This window comes from Ascaphus truei, chromosome 5 (genome assembly GCF_040206685.1).
Source record: "Ascaphus truei isolate aAscTru1 chromosome 5, aAscTru1.hap1, whole genome shotgun sequence".
In the NCBI taxonomy this organism is placed as follows: Eukaryota; Metazoa; Chordata; class Amphibia; order Anura; family Ascaphidae; genus Ascaphus; species Ascaphus truei.
The window spans coordinates 171,857,615-171,875,716 of NC_134487.1; the positions used below are offsets into that span (position 1 = coordinate 171,857,615).

Here is an 18,102-nt window from a genome sequence, read left to right on the forward strand (position 1 = left end):
ATGCAATATGTCTCATTAACATACAGTAATCCCATCTGTATTCCTGTCTCTTTAACTTCTGCAGGTCTTCGAGTGTTCCCGGGGCACTCCTGGAGAAGTGACACTTCAACTCTCCGAGACGTTTCTGATACAAGAAAACTGCAGAAAACTTCTATGCTTCATCCAGCAGTTTGTATATAAAGGCTGAGCTGCAGGGACATATGCAAAGTATACACACTGAACAGAAACGACGTGCTACTCTGACCATGTGAATTTCAGCTGCTTTCAGGACATAACAGCATAAAACTGTGTCTAAATAATAAAAAAAAAAACAGAGACGTTATGCCGTGTTCAATTTGTTTTACTTCTTTCTGAGGCCACAGGAAGAACCATTAAGCAGCAATTTTGAGAAAACACACACAAACACACACTAATCTTTTCTACATTAACAAGATACATTAAAATGTAGAAATGTGCAGCTGTGCTTGAAAGGAGTTGATCTGTTTCGTTTAAACACATTGCTTTTTCTTTCTGCAACGCTAGATTTGCAGGGAGCAGAGATGCAATTACACATTGGTTTATCATTGGTTTCTCTTAGCTTACTAAAAGCTTTGCATCAGTGATTAAACATGGAGTTATACGCTGCAGTGTGTCCGACTCTGTTACAATCTGCAAATCATCACACCACAGGGTTGCTGAAAACACCCACTTCATCAATTTCACACTGGACCACATCTCCTGCCTGGAAAACGAAAAAACATACATACAGGTCTATGTACACAAACACACGTATGTAAAACGTGTGCACATACTGTGCAACTTGTATTCACTGACTTCAGATAAAAGGTTTGTGAATAGATTAGTGCACTAATACAATAATAATGTAAGGTCCTGAAGCGCTTACCTTGAGGAAGACTGGTGGCTTTCTGAAGACACCAACTCCAGGGGGTGTCCCAGTGAGGAAAACGTCTCCTGGGTTCAACGTGACAAACCTACCGAGTCCCAGAATGCAGTGTACAATTAGCATTTAGTGTATGGTTAGAATGCACTGCTTTCTGGCCACACGCTGCAAAGTTACAATGCAGAAATCTGACCGTACGTGCGGAATCCAGTATAAATGCTGCTGTTAGGACACAACGGCCACGCATTGCAAAGCAGAGAGATTAAAGGCAGTCCCACACCACTTTTTTTTTTTTTAGAAACTGCTTTTCCTTTTTTATCCTAGTCACAAACTTCCCTTCAAGGCTTCCCAATCTCTGCAAAAAAATTCTGCCAATTTGTAGTGAGGTCTTTAACCCTTTCTATAACACACTGCAAAGAAGTGACCATCCTGGTAGAAGTCCTTATTATATATGGCTTCAGTTTTCACAGTTTGTGTACACTAAACACTGGCCAGAGCTTACCATCAGGCAAGTCACTATCTCCCTGTGCCTCAGGCCCCAGAATTAAAGTGCAAGGGACATGACAGGGACACTTTATGGCTGCACAATTCTTTGTACAGTGCTGGTACACTGTCAGCGTTATAACTGGGAAGAAATATAATCTGTTTGCAGTACCGGAGGCCCAGGGAGATAAAGTAAACTATACTTTAAGTCAGGTTCACACACTTCAGAGGCAGTGATGTTACCTCTGTGCCGCCCCTTTTCCATGATGCACGTGTTCTCTCTGGCCGCCTCCCATCTGCCCCCAAACGCTGCAGGGATTTAAGAGAGCACTCACTTGGAGACCCAGGCAATGAGAGCCTCTGTTTTGAAGACCATCTGGTTTGTGTTACTGTCCTGGACAAGATTCCCATTCACAAGGCAGCGGATTCCAAGGTTGTGCGGATCTGGGGCCAGGACAGAGGTGTAAACATATGCATGTACTAGAAAATCAAACTGGTTAACCACCTCTGCATGAAAAGTCTAAATCTGCCATGAAGGTTTGTACCATTAAAAGTATAGCACAATTTTAGCAGCTGTATTGGTCTTGGAGAAGTAAAGATTTGGTGTAGATTGTGATATTTTTCAATGGACCAACAAGAGCATTTGATAGTCTCCTTCATGTGTACACAGCTTTCCAAACCACACAAGTCTCTTCATGAATGTAAGTCACAGTACACTTTAAGAAGTGTCCTGTGTTGGTATGGAAAGTTCTGCACTAAGTAAATGTACGCGAGAGAGTGCACAAAACGCCCATAGAGAAGTACAGTTTTAATAAAAAACACATGATTTTACACTCACATGGTGCCCAGAATTAAAAGCCTTCACACTTTTAAGGGGAAGTGTGGCGCCCACTCACCGAGGGTTCTGTCAGGTCCTATAGTATCTGGATCCTTATGTCTGTCTGCTGCTGTGTACTCAGTCAGTGCAGTTGGTACAGGCTCTGCTGTAACATCACCAGTTGTGTGATCTACCTCTGCAGTGTTTTTCAGACAACCAGAGGTACCAGGGCATCTTCTCAGGAGTTGGACTATCGGCCAGACCTCAAAATAAACCACCAACCCTCAATGTTCCCCTGATGACGTGATTGATATCACAAAAGGCGTAGGGTTGGCAGTCTATTTTGAGGTATGGCTGGTAGCCCAACGCCTGAGGAGAAGTCCTGGTCCCCCTGAAAAACGTTGCGGAGGTAGATCACACAGCTGGTGACATTACAGCAGCACCAGCATTGACTGAGTACACAGCAGCAGACAGATATAAGGATCCAGATACTACAGGACCTAACAGAACCCTCGGTGAGTGGGCGCCACACTTCACCTTAAAAGTGTGAAGGCTTTTATGGACACCATGTGAGTGCAAAACCATATGTATTTTTTTATTATAACTGTACTTCTCTATGGGCGTTTTGTGTGCTCTCCTTTTTTCTTTCCCCACATGCACCGAAGGAGAAGTGGAAAACCTCCCACTGAGAGCAGTACACTCCTGAGATCCCTGGTTCTACTTCAATTTTGGAACTATTTCTTTCACTACAGATAAGATTTATCACCATTTGATTATTTTTACTCTATGGGACTTTATTTTATTATAAGCTGTAAAGTATAGTTATTTATAGCTGTTCACTGATATTCACTGTGTTTATATGGTATAATTAGTTATCCTCCTATTGTATCCACTTTTGTTTTATAATCTTGGCACTTAATTCTACCATCACTTTAGTAGCGCACTATATTCATTTTATACACACACAAAAATAAAGAAGCGCACGCTCCAAGAAATATTGCATTTTAATAAGAATATATAATAAGAACGAGATCAAAGGTGACTGGTCCTTAAGATCTCCGATACCAAGATCCATGATATTTCATGTTCAGATCATGCACCAATAGAACTACGGTGCACCCAAATTAGTCTGGACAGACCAGGAGCAAACTGGAAGTTAAATGAGTCAATTTTAAAGTATTTCTCACACTCAACTCCGAAATAGACCATTTCTTTAGAATAAATAAGGGTAGTGTGAGGTCCCAACTGACTCTCTGGGAAGTCCATAAGGCTACACTTCGGGGTACGTTAATTAACATCGCAGCAGGGAGGAAAAAGGAAAGCGAAGCAAAAATTGTCCAATAACAGGCAAAATTACGAGACCTCTCTGCTATCTACAAACATACCGGAAGAGCTGACATCTTGAAAGAACTGAAAGATGTCAGAATAGAGTTAAACATGATCCTTACCTCCCAGGCTGAGAACTCCTTGAGTTCATCAAAGAGGACATTTTTCAAAAAAGCAAACAAACCAGATACCATGCTGGCAAACAAAATCAGGAATAGACAGGTCAATTATAACATTCAGGCAATTCGTCTGAAGACAGGGGACGTGACCGCAAATCCCAAATTGTAGAAGAATTTAAAAAGTACTATGAGGAGCTATATAACAGAGAGAAGGTCACTCACACTGTTAATACGAATCAAGCCCTGGAGGAGTTTCTGGCATACTCTGACCTTCCTAGGTTGGGTGGAGAGGAGAGAGAAGAGCTACAACATGACTTCACTATAGAGGAGGTTCTTCAGGTAATTAAACACTTGAAGCCTTCTAAAGCCCCATGCCCGGACGTTTTTTCAAATCTTTATTACAAAAAAATTGTCAAACTTCTTGCCCTTCATTTGGTACGCATGTACAACGTGGTGCTAGGGAGTGCTTCATTCCCAGAACCCATGCTCCAGGCATCTATTTCCTTAATCTTTAAGAAAGGGAAAGACCCAACAAATTGTAAGAGCTACAGACAAATCTCGTTGATCAACTCGTACATTAAAATATACTCCAAATTACTGGCTAACAGACTGTGTCATATCTTGCCTAGACTGGTCCACCCGGATCAGGTAGGATTTCTTAAAGATAGACAGGCGGCAGATAACACCAGACAAATTATTGATTTGATCGAAGTAGCCAATACAAAAAAGATACAGGCAATGGCCTTAAGTCTGGATGCCGAAAAAGTCTTGGATAGGATAGATTGGCCGTATTTGAAAGCCACGCTTGAGGCATTTGGTTTTAGGGGTAGAATCTTATAGGCAATCACGGCACTGTATTCTAATCCGGCCGCTAAAATAACACATCAGGGATGCCCTTCGGCTCTGTTCCAAATTAAAAGTGGTACTAGATAGGGATGCCTGTTGTCAACCTTGTTGTTTGCCCTATGCATGGAACCATATACAGTGCAGATCAGGAACCCAGATATATCCGGAATCCAAATAAACAACCAATCGCATAAAGTAGCTCTGTATGTAGACGACGTCATGCTGCTGATGTCGAGGCCACTTACCTTTCTGCCCAACCTATTTGACCTATTAGGTACATTTAATAGAATCTCCGGGCTCAAAATTAACCAATCTAAATCAGAAGCTATAAATATAAATTTGCCCAAGGAGATGGAAAAATTAATATTCATACATTTTCATTTCAATTGGCAACCCTCAGCTATTAAGTATTTGTGAGTCCGCATTACAAATTATTACAGGATGTTGTATAAAGCGAACTATCCCAATTTGTTATGGAGTCTGAAAGGAGATATCGGGAGGTGGTCATCCTACGGTATCTCGTGGATTGGCAGGATTTACTGTATTAAAATGAACTTGCTCCCCCCCGGATTCTATACTTATTTCAAACTTTACCAGTACCAATTGTACTAAAGGATATTCGCTCTATACAGGTGCTGATCTCAAAATTTATTTGGAAATTCAAAAGACCGAGAATCAAGAGTAAAATCTTAAAATGACCCACATTGGTGGGAGGGCTGGCGGGACCTTGTTTGTTATCATACTACAAAGTGGCACAATTATGCAAAATTTCGCAGTGGCACATAGACCCCAGTATCAAAAGGTGGGTGGCACTGGAAAAAGAACTATGTGCGCCTCTAGAGCTACATAACCTTATTTGGTCACCTAAAAGGATCCTTAAGTCCATCCATGAACAACTTGCCTCAATGACCAACTCGTTGGCAGTCTGGGAGGCCACCAGAGTCAGATGTTCTCTGACTACTAAACACTCGCTAATGGCCCCTTTATTCGATAATCCAGACTTTGCTCCAGGCCTGACTAGTAAGGATTTTACAATTTGGAAAAGGAAAGGTTTATTAAGACTGAAGGATTTGGAGGGCAGAAATGGCATCTCAACTTTTGAACAAATCAAGTCAGACAAAGACATCCCTAACTCGGAATTTTTTAGATACCTCCAGATCTGAGCATATTATAATAAATTTACTCCCCGCCCAGCGTTGAGAAACTTCAAAAAGCTCTGTATATTGGAAACAGACACGAGTGGACTAACCTCTCAAATGTACAAGGAAGTGACCTGTTCTGGGCTAGATTATGGTAGAAAATCACAATTTATGATGCAGTGGGAGGCAGATCTGGGTGAGGAGCTTGAAGACGAGGATTGGGGCAAGATTGTGATGGCTTTGGCTAAGAGCTCGATCTGCACGACATTGAAGGATAATGCATATAAAGTCCTTATGAGGTGGTATTTCACTCCGCTTAAACTATCTAAATTTGTCCCAGGTTACTCTCCATTGTGTCCCAAACAGTGTGGAGAGTCAGCGGAACCGGCTACATATGCTGTGGTCTTGCCCGCGTGTGTGTCCCTTATGGGAACAAATTAAGGATTGGCTACAGAGGATTTTGGGCCTCAACATCCCCATGGACCCCTGGCTACTCTTATTGAATAGACCAACACAGGGACTAGCTAGAACTGAGAACAAACTAGTTGCCCACTTTGCAACTGCAACGAGGTGCGAGATAGCAGCATTATGGAAGCAAAACGAGATTCCCTCATTAGCCAAAATCAGGAACAGAATTTGGTGAGTATATATAGATGTTCCCAGCACACAACATAGAAGAAAATCAAACATAGGTCAAATGCCAATAGAAAAATAAATGTATTAATTGAACAAAAGAAGATACAATAAGCAATTGCCACAGAATAGGCTATGGAGATTATAACTCATCAAACAGGATTATACAATATTAATAAAAAAGGTAGAGGGGTGGGGGAGGAAAGGGGAAAAATACAAAGGAGAGGGGAGGGGAAAGAACTACGTAAAGAAGCGTAAAAGATGAATTGATCTATACAATGGGGGCAACGTTTCGGGGCCTCAATCGCCCCTTCTTCAAGCCCGTTCCCGCAGATGCTATGAGTCTATGGTACTTCCCTTTTAATCCTCCATCTAGACCTCTCACCTACATAAGGTACTAATATGTGTCTAGTAAGTATGGATACACTTAAGGCATAAATACTGATATATACTTAAGGCAAAACATGATATTCTCCAATAAATGCGTGGAGACACAAAACACCTAAATGTAGCAAAAATCAATGTAATGAAACACTAAAGACTGGGTCTAAATGTGCTAATCTGAGAATACATAAATGTAACAATTTAGTAGGTAATATATCACAGACAATATTGCCCGAATCACCCAAATCAGCGAGCATACATAACGGCCTACATAATGGATAATACGCCCAGTGACACTAAGAACCACCGTAACCAATCAATTATTGGAGAATATAATTTTTTGTCTTAAGTATATATCAGTATTTATGCCTTAAGCGTATCCATGCTTACGAAAATACATAGTCATGTGTTTAGTCAGACTGGCAAATAAACACCTATATGCAGTGTAACACAGTGACTGAACGTAAGATCGCACTGCGGGGAACAGGTACTAACCACGAGTGAACGAGCAGGTAACCGTTTGACTGGATGATCAGTCCGGACTGCACTGCGCTTTGTGTATACGCTTGTCGTTTGTTTGAGGCTCCCTTTTGGGAGATCTCGTCTTTAGGAGCGTTTGTGGAGGTGCTCCATACACACAGCTGCAAGGGGATTTTGTGTTAACGGGTATTCATCAGATACCACGAGCGTGGAATCCTTGCTGTATTCTGTATTGAATAGACACCAATTCGATATGGGGGTATATATAGATAGTACATTGGATCAGTAATTACAGCCAGCATCTCATCACAGAGGAGAACGGAGGTCTGGAGAGCAGTTCCTATCTCTGCAGCCCCATATCTCGTGAGCCTCGTGACATTAAAACCAGGAAGTGAGCGTCGGTAGAGTGAGCCGGCGTTCCCCATGAACACGAGGAGAGGGAGAGAGAGGGAGAATATCTGTGACTGTGCATCAAAGCCAAGGATCGCCCCCAAAGACCCCTGTACGTTGTCTTTTGAAATCATTGAAAATGTGAGTGTGACCAATGAAGCTATATATGTCTTGAGAAAAATACAACTTGTACAACCTACACTATTGGGTATTCTCTTTATGTATGTATGAAACCCTGGAGGAAGAATTCTGCTTTTTGTGAAGAAAGGGAAATAAGAGAACACTACACCAGTTTATGTTCTATTTTTACATCTTATTTTTATTCACTATTTGTTCATTTTTTTTGCATTTTGCACTTTTATAGCGCTCCACCATTTATTACATTACACCCCTTTTTGAAGCCCTGCCCTCACTCTAGCAGTGCACCAATTTTATCTAGTGACTGTCTGGACACATGATCTTCCCCACAGAACTTTGCATCTTTGGTCCTCTTCTGCTGCACTGACAGCCATTTAGTGAACAACCGAGCTGCATCTCCGCCGATCGATCACAGGAGAACGGATCGAACGGCAACGTAGCTAATTACTAATCATTGTGTGAAATTGTATTGATGCACATATTAAAGGAAAAGAAAAATCACATTTAAAAAAAAAAAAAAAAAGAAAAGGCAGCTTGGACTGCTGTTTTCAATTAAACACACTCACAAACAGTACAATAGGTCATATAAATCAATTGTAACCTAGCTTAAGATATGAATAACATTACATTATCTGCAGTTTGCCATAGAGGAACAATAGTTTGTTGAAAAAGGTGTGTAAATCCAGTGATTTAGGACACCAGCTGATCACAGAAAGATGTACAAGGGAGATGAATTCCCACAAATCCACTCAGCAGGTATGGAAGTCGCCTCGGGCGGCGAAACGTGTAGGGAATTCTAAATGAGAGAAAATCAGGTCTCATCACTCTGATCCAAGCTAAATTCTGTTACTAAAATATCGCCAGTGCCAGCCGCGAACTACCACCCACGGAGAGACGCTGACTAGTGTTAGGAAGTGTCCATCAATATCTATCGCAAGTGTGAGCTGCCTATCGCAGTCCCTGTAGAGATGCCGACAGGCCTGGGGAGACTGCAGACACCGGTAGAATGTTTGAGCCATCAACTGCAGCCCCCAGCGAGACGCTGTCTCTAAGCGTGGGAAAAATCCCTTTGAGATCAACCGTCACTCTCGGTGAGATGCAGATAAGCGTGGGGAGAGACTTCACCGAGACTAACTGCTGCCTCCGGTGAGTTACCGACAAGCGTGGGAAGCATGCCTGTGTGATCTGCAGCTGGTCGAGCGGGACCTGTGAGCTCTCTTGTTGGCACAGTTCGGGAGGGGTCTCAACTATTTATTGTGAACGCGAGTCACTCATTATTGATGCCCTAAGGCCGCGCTTATAGTGCCGGCGACAGCGACAGCGACGTCGCATCAAAACAAATGTATTGCCGCCGTCGCGTGCGCTTATAGTAGGAGCGGCGCGACGGCTTGGTCGCGATCGCTGGAAGTCACTTCAATTTGGGTTTTCCAGTGACTGCAGCATAACGTCAGCGTCGCCGGCACCGTCACCGTCACTATAAACGCAGTCTAAGAGATGTCGGTAAAACATGGGGAGATTCTCTAGACAAAGGGATAAAAAACTGGACCAGCACCTTTTTGTGAGGATTTCTCTCTCTTGTACATCTTTATGTGATCAGCTGGTTGTCCAAATAACTGGATTTACACACCTTTTTGAGCAAATTATTATTCCTCTATGGCAAACTGCAGAGAATCCAATGTAGTAGATGATCTACTAGTTGTGTGCGTTTGATTTAAGCCCTCTATTTTTTATTATATACCGTATTTCCTCGATTGTAAGACGCACTTTCCCCCCCTAATTTCACATGGCTGAAATAGGACTGCGTCTTACAATCAATGTACTGAAACCCCCCCCCCCCCAAAAAAAAACAGCTAGGGGGCGCTGCTGCAGATGCCGGCCGGGTTTTCTGTGTGCAGCAAACAAGCAAACATGGCTGCGATCACGGCCCCCCTCCTCCCCCTCGTGCAGAGATCACGTGTGTGTGTGTATATCTGTGTGTGTGTGTGTGTGTGTGTGTGTGTCTGTCTCTGTGTGTGTGTGACCTTCCATTCTCTCCCTTACCCCTTATTCCTCTCCTTCCCTCCCCTCCCCCCTTCTGCTCCTCTCTCCTCCCATTCCCCTCTCTATCTCTCTCTGCCCCCCTCCCTATCCTCTCTCCCCCCTCCCCTCTTTCTCCCACCAATCCCCTCTGCCCCCCATCCCCTCTCTCCCCCCTTCCCCTCTCTCCCCCCCCTTCCCCTCTCTCCCCCCCCTTCCCCTCTCTCTCCCCCCTCTCTCCCCCCTCTCTCTCTCCCCCCTCTCTCTCTCTCAGAAAAAAATCTGCACATTTAATATAGTGTTTTTTCACAATTTTTTTTATTAAATCAAGGGGGGTTCTTAGAATCGATGGCGTCTTAGAATCAAGGAAATAGGGTATTTATTTTTTACTAAAATGCAATACTTTTTGGTGCAAGCGCTTCTTTATTTTTGTTTTATAAAATGGTCTTTTGGAATTGATAATCCAATGGAAGCTGCTACGTCTCTCCTTTTGAACTCTGTTCCCCATTTTATATACCATTTAGATATTAAATAATTGTCCATCCCGATTACCATTTAGTTCTGAAGGCTTCCTCATTTTGGGGTTTGTTTTCCAGCACAGATACACGTCACTTGATCACATTCACAGAATTAGCGCTGATATATTTTTTGTTGTTTCAGATTATATATATAATGCGGGGTTGCAGACCTGCCTAAGACATGCAGATGAGCATACAGTTGTATTTACATTTATATATATTTATATATATATATATATATATATATATATATATATATATATATATATATATGTATACACACACACACACACACCTCAAATGGAAATATTACTGTGTGCTCATTTGCATGTCTTAGACAGGTTTGCACTGGGTGCTGGGTGATAATGGTGAAAGGCGGGGTTGCAGACCTGTCTAAGACATGCAAATGAACACACAGTAATATTTCCTTTTGCTATATGCTTTGCGGCGGCGTTTTTTTTGTCACTTTTGTTACCCACCATAACTTAACTAATGTGTGGTGGATACCTATCCAAGCTTCAAATTGCAAAGCCAGTATAACCAGCCTCACACTGATGAGACCGAAAAGGTTGAAACAGCTGTCTGTGAGTAGGTTTACTGGCTATGCATCTTAACCCAGGCTATGCTGAAAAGCTGTGCACTGCAGCAAGCATCAGCTTATAGGGTCCTTGTCAAAAGGGATTTGGAGCAAAAGGTGGCACTGTGTGCTCATTTGTATGTCATTTCCCAGAATCCCTTGCTGCAGTGGAAGTGCTGTGTGCTGGGTGATAATGGTGAAAGGCGGGGTCGCCGAGCACAGGGTATTATTTCCATTTGCTGTATCCTTTACGATGGAGGTTTTTTTGTCACTTTTTTTTTACCCCCCATAATACACACACGTAAATATATGTGTATATATACACACACACACACACACACACACACACAAGCTGCATTTAAACGCATGCTGATGTACCTGAGACAGACTCCTTGGTAACGAGCGCCGGCCCCAATGGACAGAACGTGTCAAAGGTTTTACCCAGCAACCACTGCTTTCCATTCCTCTTCATCTGCCAATCCCGGGCACTAACATCGTGAGCTACAGTGAATCCGGCCACATGACTCATTGCATCTTCCTCCTGCAGAGACGCAACAGTTATGACTGTGTGACTGAGCTTTTTGTGTGTGTGTGTTTTGTGTATAGTATGTACTGTGTGTGTGTCTTTTGTGTATAGTATGTACTGTGTGTGTAGTATGTATGTGTGTATATATTGTATGTATGTGCGTGTATAGTATGTGTGTGTGCATGCGAGAGCTCATGTACATGGAGTTTGTTTTGAATGATCTATCTATATATTGATATAAACACACACACACACACACATTTTATTTACATGATGGCAGCTGTGTAGTCAGCACTCTACAGAACTTCAAATGCAGAGCCTTGTATAACACAGGGCAAAGAGTACCACACATCAGGGGAAAGGAAGCTCTGCCCCAGAGGGCTTGCAATCTAAAGAGCAAGAGTGTGCGCTTGGAACTACTAGACTGTTGTGTGAATGTAGCACATGTATCTCAGACAGCACTCTAGATGCAGAGGGAGATATAGAGAAATAGTGTGTGTGTGTGTGTGTGTGTGTGTGTGTGTGTGTGTGTGTGTGTGTGTGTGTGTGTGTGTGTGTGTGTGTGTGTGTGTGTGTGTGTGTGTGTGTGTGTGTGTGTGTGTGTGTGTGTGTTTATATGATTGAGACAGGCACTGTATTTTAGTTTTACCTTGATGTCTTTCCCTTTTTTGCCAATCACAAATGCCAACTCAACCTCCCAGTCCACTTCCTGCAAAAAGAACACATCAACCAGTAAGAGGAACCCCAGGGGAGTGAAAGGGACACAGGGAGACTGAGCGAGAATCAGAGAAAGGGGGCTCCGCTGGTGGTACTGGACTTAATCATTCCATCAAATAGGAACAAGTCAACAGTGCCACCAAGTGGAGAAAACTACAAATTACAACGAAGAGCTAATATCCCAGCTAAAGGCACACTTATAAGGTGAGGATATGGTGTGAATGGTGCTCAGAATTACATGTGAGCCCTACATATAACTTGTATGATTTGTTCATGTCATTCCTGGGTGCTTCAATAGTTGTCCACATTACTGTACGTACAGTCCATATATAATGATGGCACAGAGGAATAAGTGCCTATTGGTGTCTTATAGGTACCCACAAAATATGGCACAGTTTTAAATCCTCTCCACAATGTTCAATATATTTAGTAGTGGGAGGACAATGTATCTAAACTTAGGGCTCTAACCCATTACCTGTCAGCCTCCTTTATTGGACAGTCCAGTCACTCCAAGGCGTGCAGTCCATGGGCTGTGATAATCAGGAAAAGAGATGTGGAACCGGAGGACAGGAACAAACCCCAAGATCCAGGGCAACTCCAGATAAAATAGTTTATTGTACACCTTTGATGGAATACAGATAGACAACGCACCAACGCATTTTATGCGCAAGCACTTCATCAAGGTGTTGATAAAGTGCTTGCGCACGAAACGCGTAGGTGCGTTGTCTATCTGTATTCCATCAGAGCTGTACAATAAACTATTTTATCTGGAGTTGCCCTGGATCTTAGGGTTTGTTCCTGTCCTCCGGTTCCACATCTCTTTTCCACACGTATAAGGTAACCTGCCATTGGCTTTCATGGTAGAGAGGGGACAGGAGATCACACTTTTCAACCACATGGTTATGTAATAGGGCTTTCAACAAAATCTGAGGCTACCAATGCATTGCAAAGGAATGCCTTCAGACACCACAGGGTTAAACAATATAAACACCCTACAAACAAAACACAAAAAGCATAAGATTTATTCATGCAACTTTGACGTCTTCAGTAGTCCAAGTAGTCACGGGTTGACCATGAATACTTAGCCACTTGGGTTTATAAGGGGTTAAATGCGAAGTTCAGCCTTTGTTAATGTTATGTATTTATTAACCATTCTAGATTGACTAGTCTTATCGTGCATGTGTCTATAGTGGCCATTATATACATAGGCAAGAGCAGCCTGACGCCAGCCTGGGGTAGGTGATAAAAACGGGGATATTTTGGTAGTTTTACCAGTGTTGATCATAGAGAGATCAGAAAGTGTCCCCCTATATTGAGCCCTCTAGGCCATATATCAGAAGTTGGACTCAATAATCCAGCAGTGAAATACTGCAAGTTAGGTACAATGACCCAGAATCACCGGAGAAATCAAAAAGAATAAAATTTTATTCATTCTAAATTGAGATTAAAAACACATATACATTATTAAAAGTCCCCATATTGGTGTGGCAGAAAGAGGAATTAGTCAAAATAGATATATCGCTAATGGATAATTACTATATCATCCTCCATAGCACCTGCCTTTTTTTCATTGTAATATTGTGGTGATTGCGGTTTCATCTATTCTATTCTGATATTTTGGCAGCCCAATATCGCCAGGTATTGGAGTTTAGTGAATAGGTCAGGTGCATGCACCTCCCTGATGAAGGAGCCCTGAGATGGCTCCGAAACATTGGATACATTTGGATATGGATTAAATACCCCCCCCCCCCCCCATCTTCCTGTAGTGCTGTGTCTCCTTCCCTGGTCATTTGATTCTGGTGAAGTATCTTTTTTATACTATTTATGACGCGGGCACTTGCCAATTGTTTTGTATATATGGTGTGCTCTCTATTCCCGTGTATATATATGTATATGTATATATATATATATATATATATATATATAGTTAGTTAGCTAGTATAGTTAGTACCATGGAGAATTTGGAGGAAGTGAGACACATGTACAGCCCTAAGGCCTCACCACTGCACGCTGCGAACAAGATACGGCCCCCTATGGGGCCGGCCCCAGTCACTGCTGCCGCTCGCCTGCAGAAAGCGCGATGCGCAACCACCTTTGCCAAAAGACAAGCGGCGGCCAAGTGTTTGCCACGTCACAGCGGCGGTTCAGCCAAAGAGAGCGAACCAGCCGTGTCACGTCATGGCCACGCCACCACCCCGCCAAGAGTGATCTGAAGTCCTGCAGATCACTCGGATGCAGGGAACGAGCACCACCAGGCGCAACGCGCACACTGGGGCCGTAACCTTAGAGTGTCGCCCCGTTGGCTGACAATCATCGAGCAGGGACAAGGAGGAAAGACTCAGACCACGCTGCGGAGCAAACGCCAGTCTGAGTGCATACCACATTTCTGTGATGGGTTTTATTCCAGACATACCGGGTGCAACAGAAAGACTAAGTGTCTTTTATTTACATATAAAAACCTTTATCAGTACTTCAGTTATGCTTCTGAATCTAGTACGACTGCAACCAGAAGATATGGTGCTATACAGATTCCCAACTGCACTTCCCAAACTAGCGGCGCAACACGTTTAAAACACAAGTGGCAAATTTGTGAGTTTATTACCATACAAAGAAGATTTATTTATCATTTTCTTGATATACTACACAATATGGGTTTCTTTCCCCCACTGTTTGCGTTTAGGTCACTCTCTGTACAAATACATATATCATCAGCTTCAGTCCTTGTCGTGCCACTGCTGGATGAAGGCCTCCCCAAGGATCTTTGCGGTACTGTGGTTGGATGCCTCTCTTTATGTTGCTCCAACACATTTTCTGATTCCATCCTCCCATCTAAGTTTTGGTCGTCGTCTTGGTTTTTTAATCTCCCTAGGAATCCAGTCGAGTACCTCCATGATCATTTCTTCTTGTGGTATGGCTGTCCCACTGCCATTTTAATTTCTTCAGCCTTGTGATTGTCACAGAATTTGTTTTGTTTGGTTTTGAACCCATTCATTATTTTTCAAGTTTCTACACTTAATACCAAACAAATACCTCTCCTGTGCTTCTTTGAGTTGTCAGAAGCTTCTGAATTATGTTTGCATGTAGTGTCCAAGTTTCACATCCATACTTGAGTGCAGGCAGAATACACTGGTCAAAAACTTTCTTCTTGAGGTATATATGAACAAAATGGCCGTACTCACATATTGTATTGCCCTACAAGGCCTAAGTCATGCACAGTAGAAAGAATTGTTACAGAATACTACTGGATCACAAAAAGTGGGGCTATGATCAGACTGTCTGATGGAACAGCAAGTAGACTTATTAATCATACATTTGTCCCGCGCTGGTAACATTTTTTGAGATCCAGTAGTAAAAATGTGCATGTATAGATTTCCCCAAATTTAAAGGAAAAAAAAGGTAGTGATTTATCCAAGGTCACAAGCCGAGGTAAAACTGGGATTTGGACAAGGTTAGCCCACTTTTATCTCTGAAAAACACCCCTTTCCTGCACCTTGCTGGCGTTTCTGATTTGTGTGAAAGTCTCTCTCTGTCCCCTGGCACTCACCTGGCTCTCTGCAGGGAGGATGATTGGGTCTGTGGGACCAATGATCGAGCTGGGGAACTTGCTGAAGATAATGGGCTCTTTGGGAACTGGGACGTTCTGCTCCAAACAGTGATCCACGTAATTCATCCCAACGCAAATAACCTTCTCAGGATTGGTAATAGGAGCTAGGAGCGTGAGCTGAGAACGACTCAGGACATGCTGACCCGAGTCCAGGGCCCTGAAACACAGACACGAGGGCTAGTGGGTATCACACATTAATGTTTATATACCATATAGAGGCAGAGATACATTGACACAATGTTAATCCATAAGATACCTTCCAGCATGGTTTAATAAATATGAAATATGACCATTTACTACGGTGACCATATTTGTCCCGGTTTATGTTGCGCGCTCGTGCTCGTGACTGCGCAGGCGCAAACGGTGAGTGCACATACTGCGCAGTCACGATGAGCGCTTGCCGGTCGTACGTGCATCTGGCGCCGATAAAAAACAGGGACAGTGGCCTAAAAACCGGGACATCTGGTCAGGTTGCCCTTTACAGCCCATTCAAGGAGCTCTTTTTGATTAACACTACTTAGTAAATGTGGCCCATTATGGCACATTTATTTGAATGAGCAGTAAGGCATAGTAACACTTAGTAAACATGGCCACTCGCCTCTTAGCTGCCTGTAAGGCAGAGTCTCCCACCTCCAGGAACTCTCTCATCCCACAGGGAAGGGTCGGATCAAAGGCGTTCAGATCAATGATGCTCCCGCCTGCTCCCAGCTCCAGCCCGATCCTCCGCGCCACAGAACCTGAGCTCTGGAATTGGACCAGCCTCATCCTCAGTGGGAGCAGCTGAGACACGCTCCTCCTGGGCAGTGACTGGAGCAAGCTCTGTGGCACTCGAAGGGATTTTAACATAAGATCTGTAAGAGATATGAGGTCACATATATGGTACGGCGCAGCAGACAGTATGATGTTATGTAACGAGTGAGAATATAATGTCATGTATGGGCGTAGCGGATAGTATATTGTTATATAACAAGTGATAATATAAGGTCATGTAACAGGGCAGGGGTGACAATATGCCATTGAAAAGGTTACATATGTATCTATAGCTATATAGAACAAGACAAGGTAGTAATAGGCGATATAGCAGGGCAGTGGATAATATAATATTTATACAACAGTCCATGCGATAATAGTGTGTCCCTGAACGGGATAGTTGATGTCACTTTAACGGCACAGTAAGTAAATACAATATAACAGCTGTTAGTATGATGTCAACTAACAGGAGAACGTACATATGATGTATCCAGCAGGGCCACTGTATGACGTAATCTAACAGATCAGGGGTCTGATATAGTTTAGTTAGCCTGTAGCGTAGCCCTCTTTTCCAGAGGTCACGTGACACACCCCGACCGGTTACCAGGGTGACAGCCCGGGTATCCCCAAGCCCCGGCTGCTTCTGGTTGTTGAGAGGTGATCCGACGGTGCTGTGACGTCACTTTGCTGAGCGGGCCGGGGACAGGGGAGAAAGAACTACAACTCCCGGCATGCCTAGCTTCCGCGTTTGGGCGTCAGTCGATGACGTAATCGTTGGGCGTTCCCATCAGATTGAAAAAGCTTTATTTATTCAGCACACAGCACACAGCACACAAGGATGTCTCCCTAAGAAACTGGGGTCGAATAGACTAGGCGGGATAAAACATCCCATTGTAACAGCGAAGTCCTGAGTGTTATTAAGCACAATCCACTGACGTCTATGAGTAGCTGATACTGACAATCCCTGTGACTGACTCTCAATCAGTTGAAATGGCCACTAATCAGTGGCATTGACCCCCATATCAGTTGGACTGAGCCCAAATCGGTCAAAGGAAACAGGGCTGCCTTTAAATCCTATGTTTTAAGTAGAAATAGTCGGTAACTGTATAATAAGTGATAAGGCTGCGGTCCCAGTAACTGCCACAGCGCACGGCGCGGTGTGCGTTGTGCGTGTAGCCCCGGTGCCCTCCATGTTCCAGAGACCCCCCTCACGAAGTGCCGAGTGGTCGCGGGTGCCGCCGGAGGCAGCGACGGACCCGCCGGCACAACGCGAGGGTGGGGGCCAGTGCAGGGAGCGTTGCGAGCCTTGGGAGGCTCGGCGGCGTACCCGGCTAGCGGGGCCGCCATTGCGGGTGCGCGCTCATGCGGCGTGATCGCGCATGCGCGGTACAGGCTAGGAAGTGGTGGCAGCCCTTAGCGAGTTGCGCATGCGCAGTAGGATCGCGCTCGCGGCCCCAATACAGACACAGCCTCCACGGGACCACAACTCCCATGAGGCTTAGAGAGGCAGGCACCAGGTGCCTCAAGGTGGCCAATGAGAGACCAGGATTCCCACACAGGCAGATAGATACATTTCGCGGGCTTAGAGCAACGGCAGTTGGAGTTGGGAGCAAGAAGGGGAAGGAAGGGTGTAGGGAGCACGTGGCTCCTACACCAGGTAAGGTTCCCCAGATCCCAACTCCCCACCAGGTTAGTGGGTAATTAAAAGGGACGGCCCCTAGGTTAGGGACTCTGCCCTTAGGTGCGTGTGGTGTGCAGT

At 43.9% G+C, this 18,102-nt stretch overlaps 2 protein-coding genes across 8 annotated transcripts in view; one reads left to right on the forward strand and one right to left on the reverse strand.

Moving 5' to 3' along the window:
* The window catches only part of LOC142495590 (glycerol-3-phosphate acyltransferase 2, mitochondrial-like), a 54,456-nt gene extending 54,081 nt beyond the window's left edge, over window positions 1-375 (forward strand). For all 6 annotated transcript variants that reach the window (XM_075601271.1, XM_075601266.1, XM_075601268.1 and 3 more), the window contains one exon: window positions 65-375. In XM_075601271.1, the coding sequence (XP_075457386.1) occupies window positions 65-187 (123 nt within the window). In that variant the 3' untranslated portion in view covers window positions 188-375. The remainder of the gene's footprint in view (window positions 1-64) is intronic.
* Window positions 320-17,053, reverse strand: LOC142495592 (oxaloacetate tautomerase fahd2, mitochondrial-like). Of its 2 annotated transcripts, none has more exons than XM_075601273.1 (8): window positions 16,823-17,053; window positions 16,192-16,444; window positions 15,534-15,750; window positions 11,922-11,981; window positions 11,125-11,287; window positions 1,699-1,807; window positions 884-971; window positions 320-721 (listed from the first exon to the last, which is right to left on the reverse strand). In XM_075601273.1, exons 2-8 carry the CDS (start codon window positions 16,437-16,439, stop codon window positions 659-661), a joined length of 948 nt encoding a protein of 315 aa, XP_075457388.1. In that variant the 5' UTR covers window positions 16,440-16,444; window positions 16,823-17,053; the 3' UTR covers window positions 320-658. The 2 variants fall into 2 exon arrangements, with proteins under 2 accessions (XP_075457388.1, XP_075457389.1); XM_075601274.1 differs by having other exon boundaries at window positions 16,935-17,050.
* Between the last annotated feature and the right edge of the window lie 1,049 nt (window positions 17,054-18,102).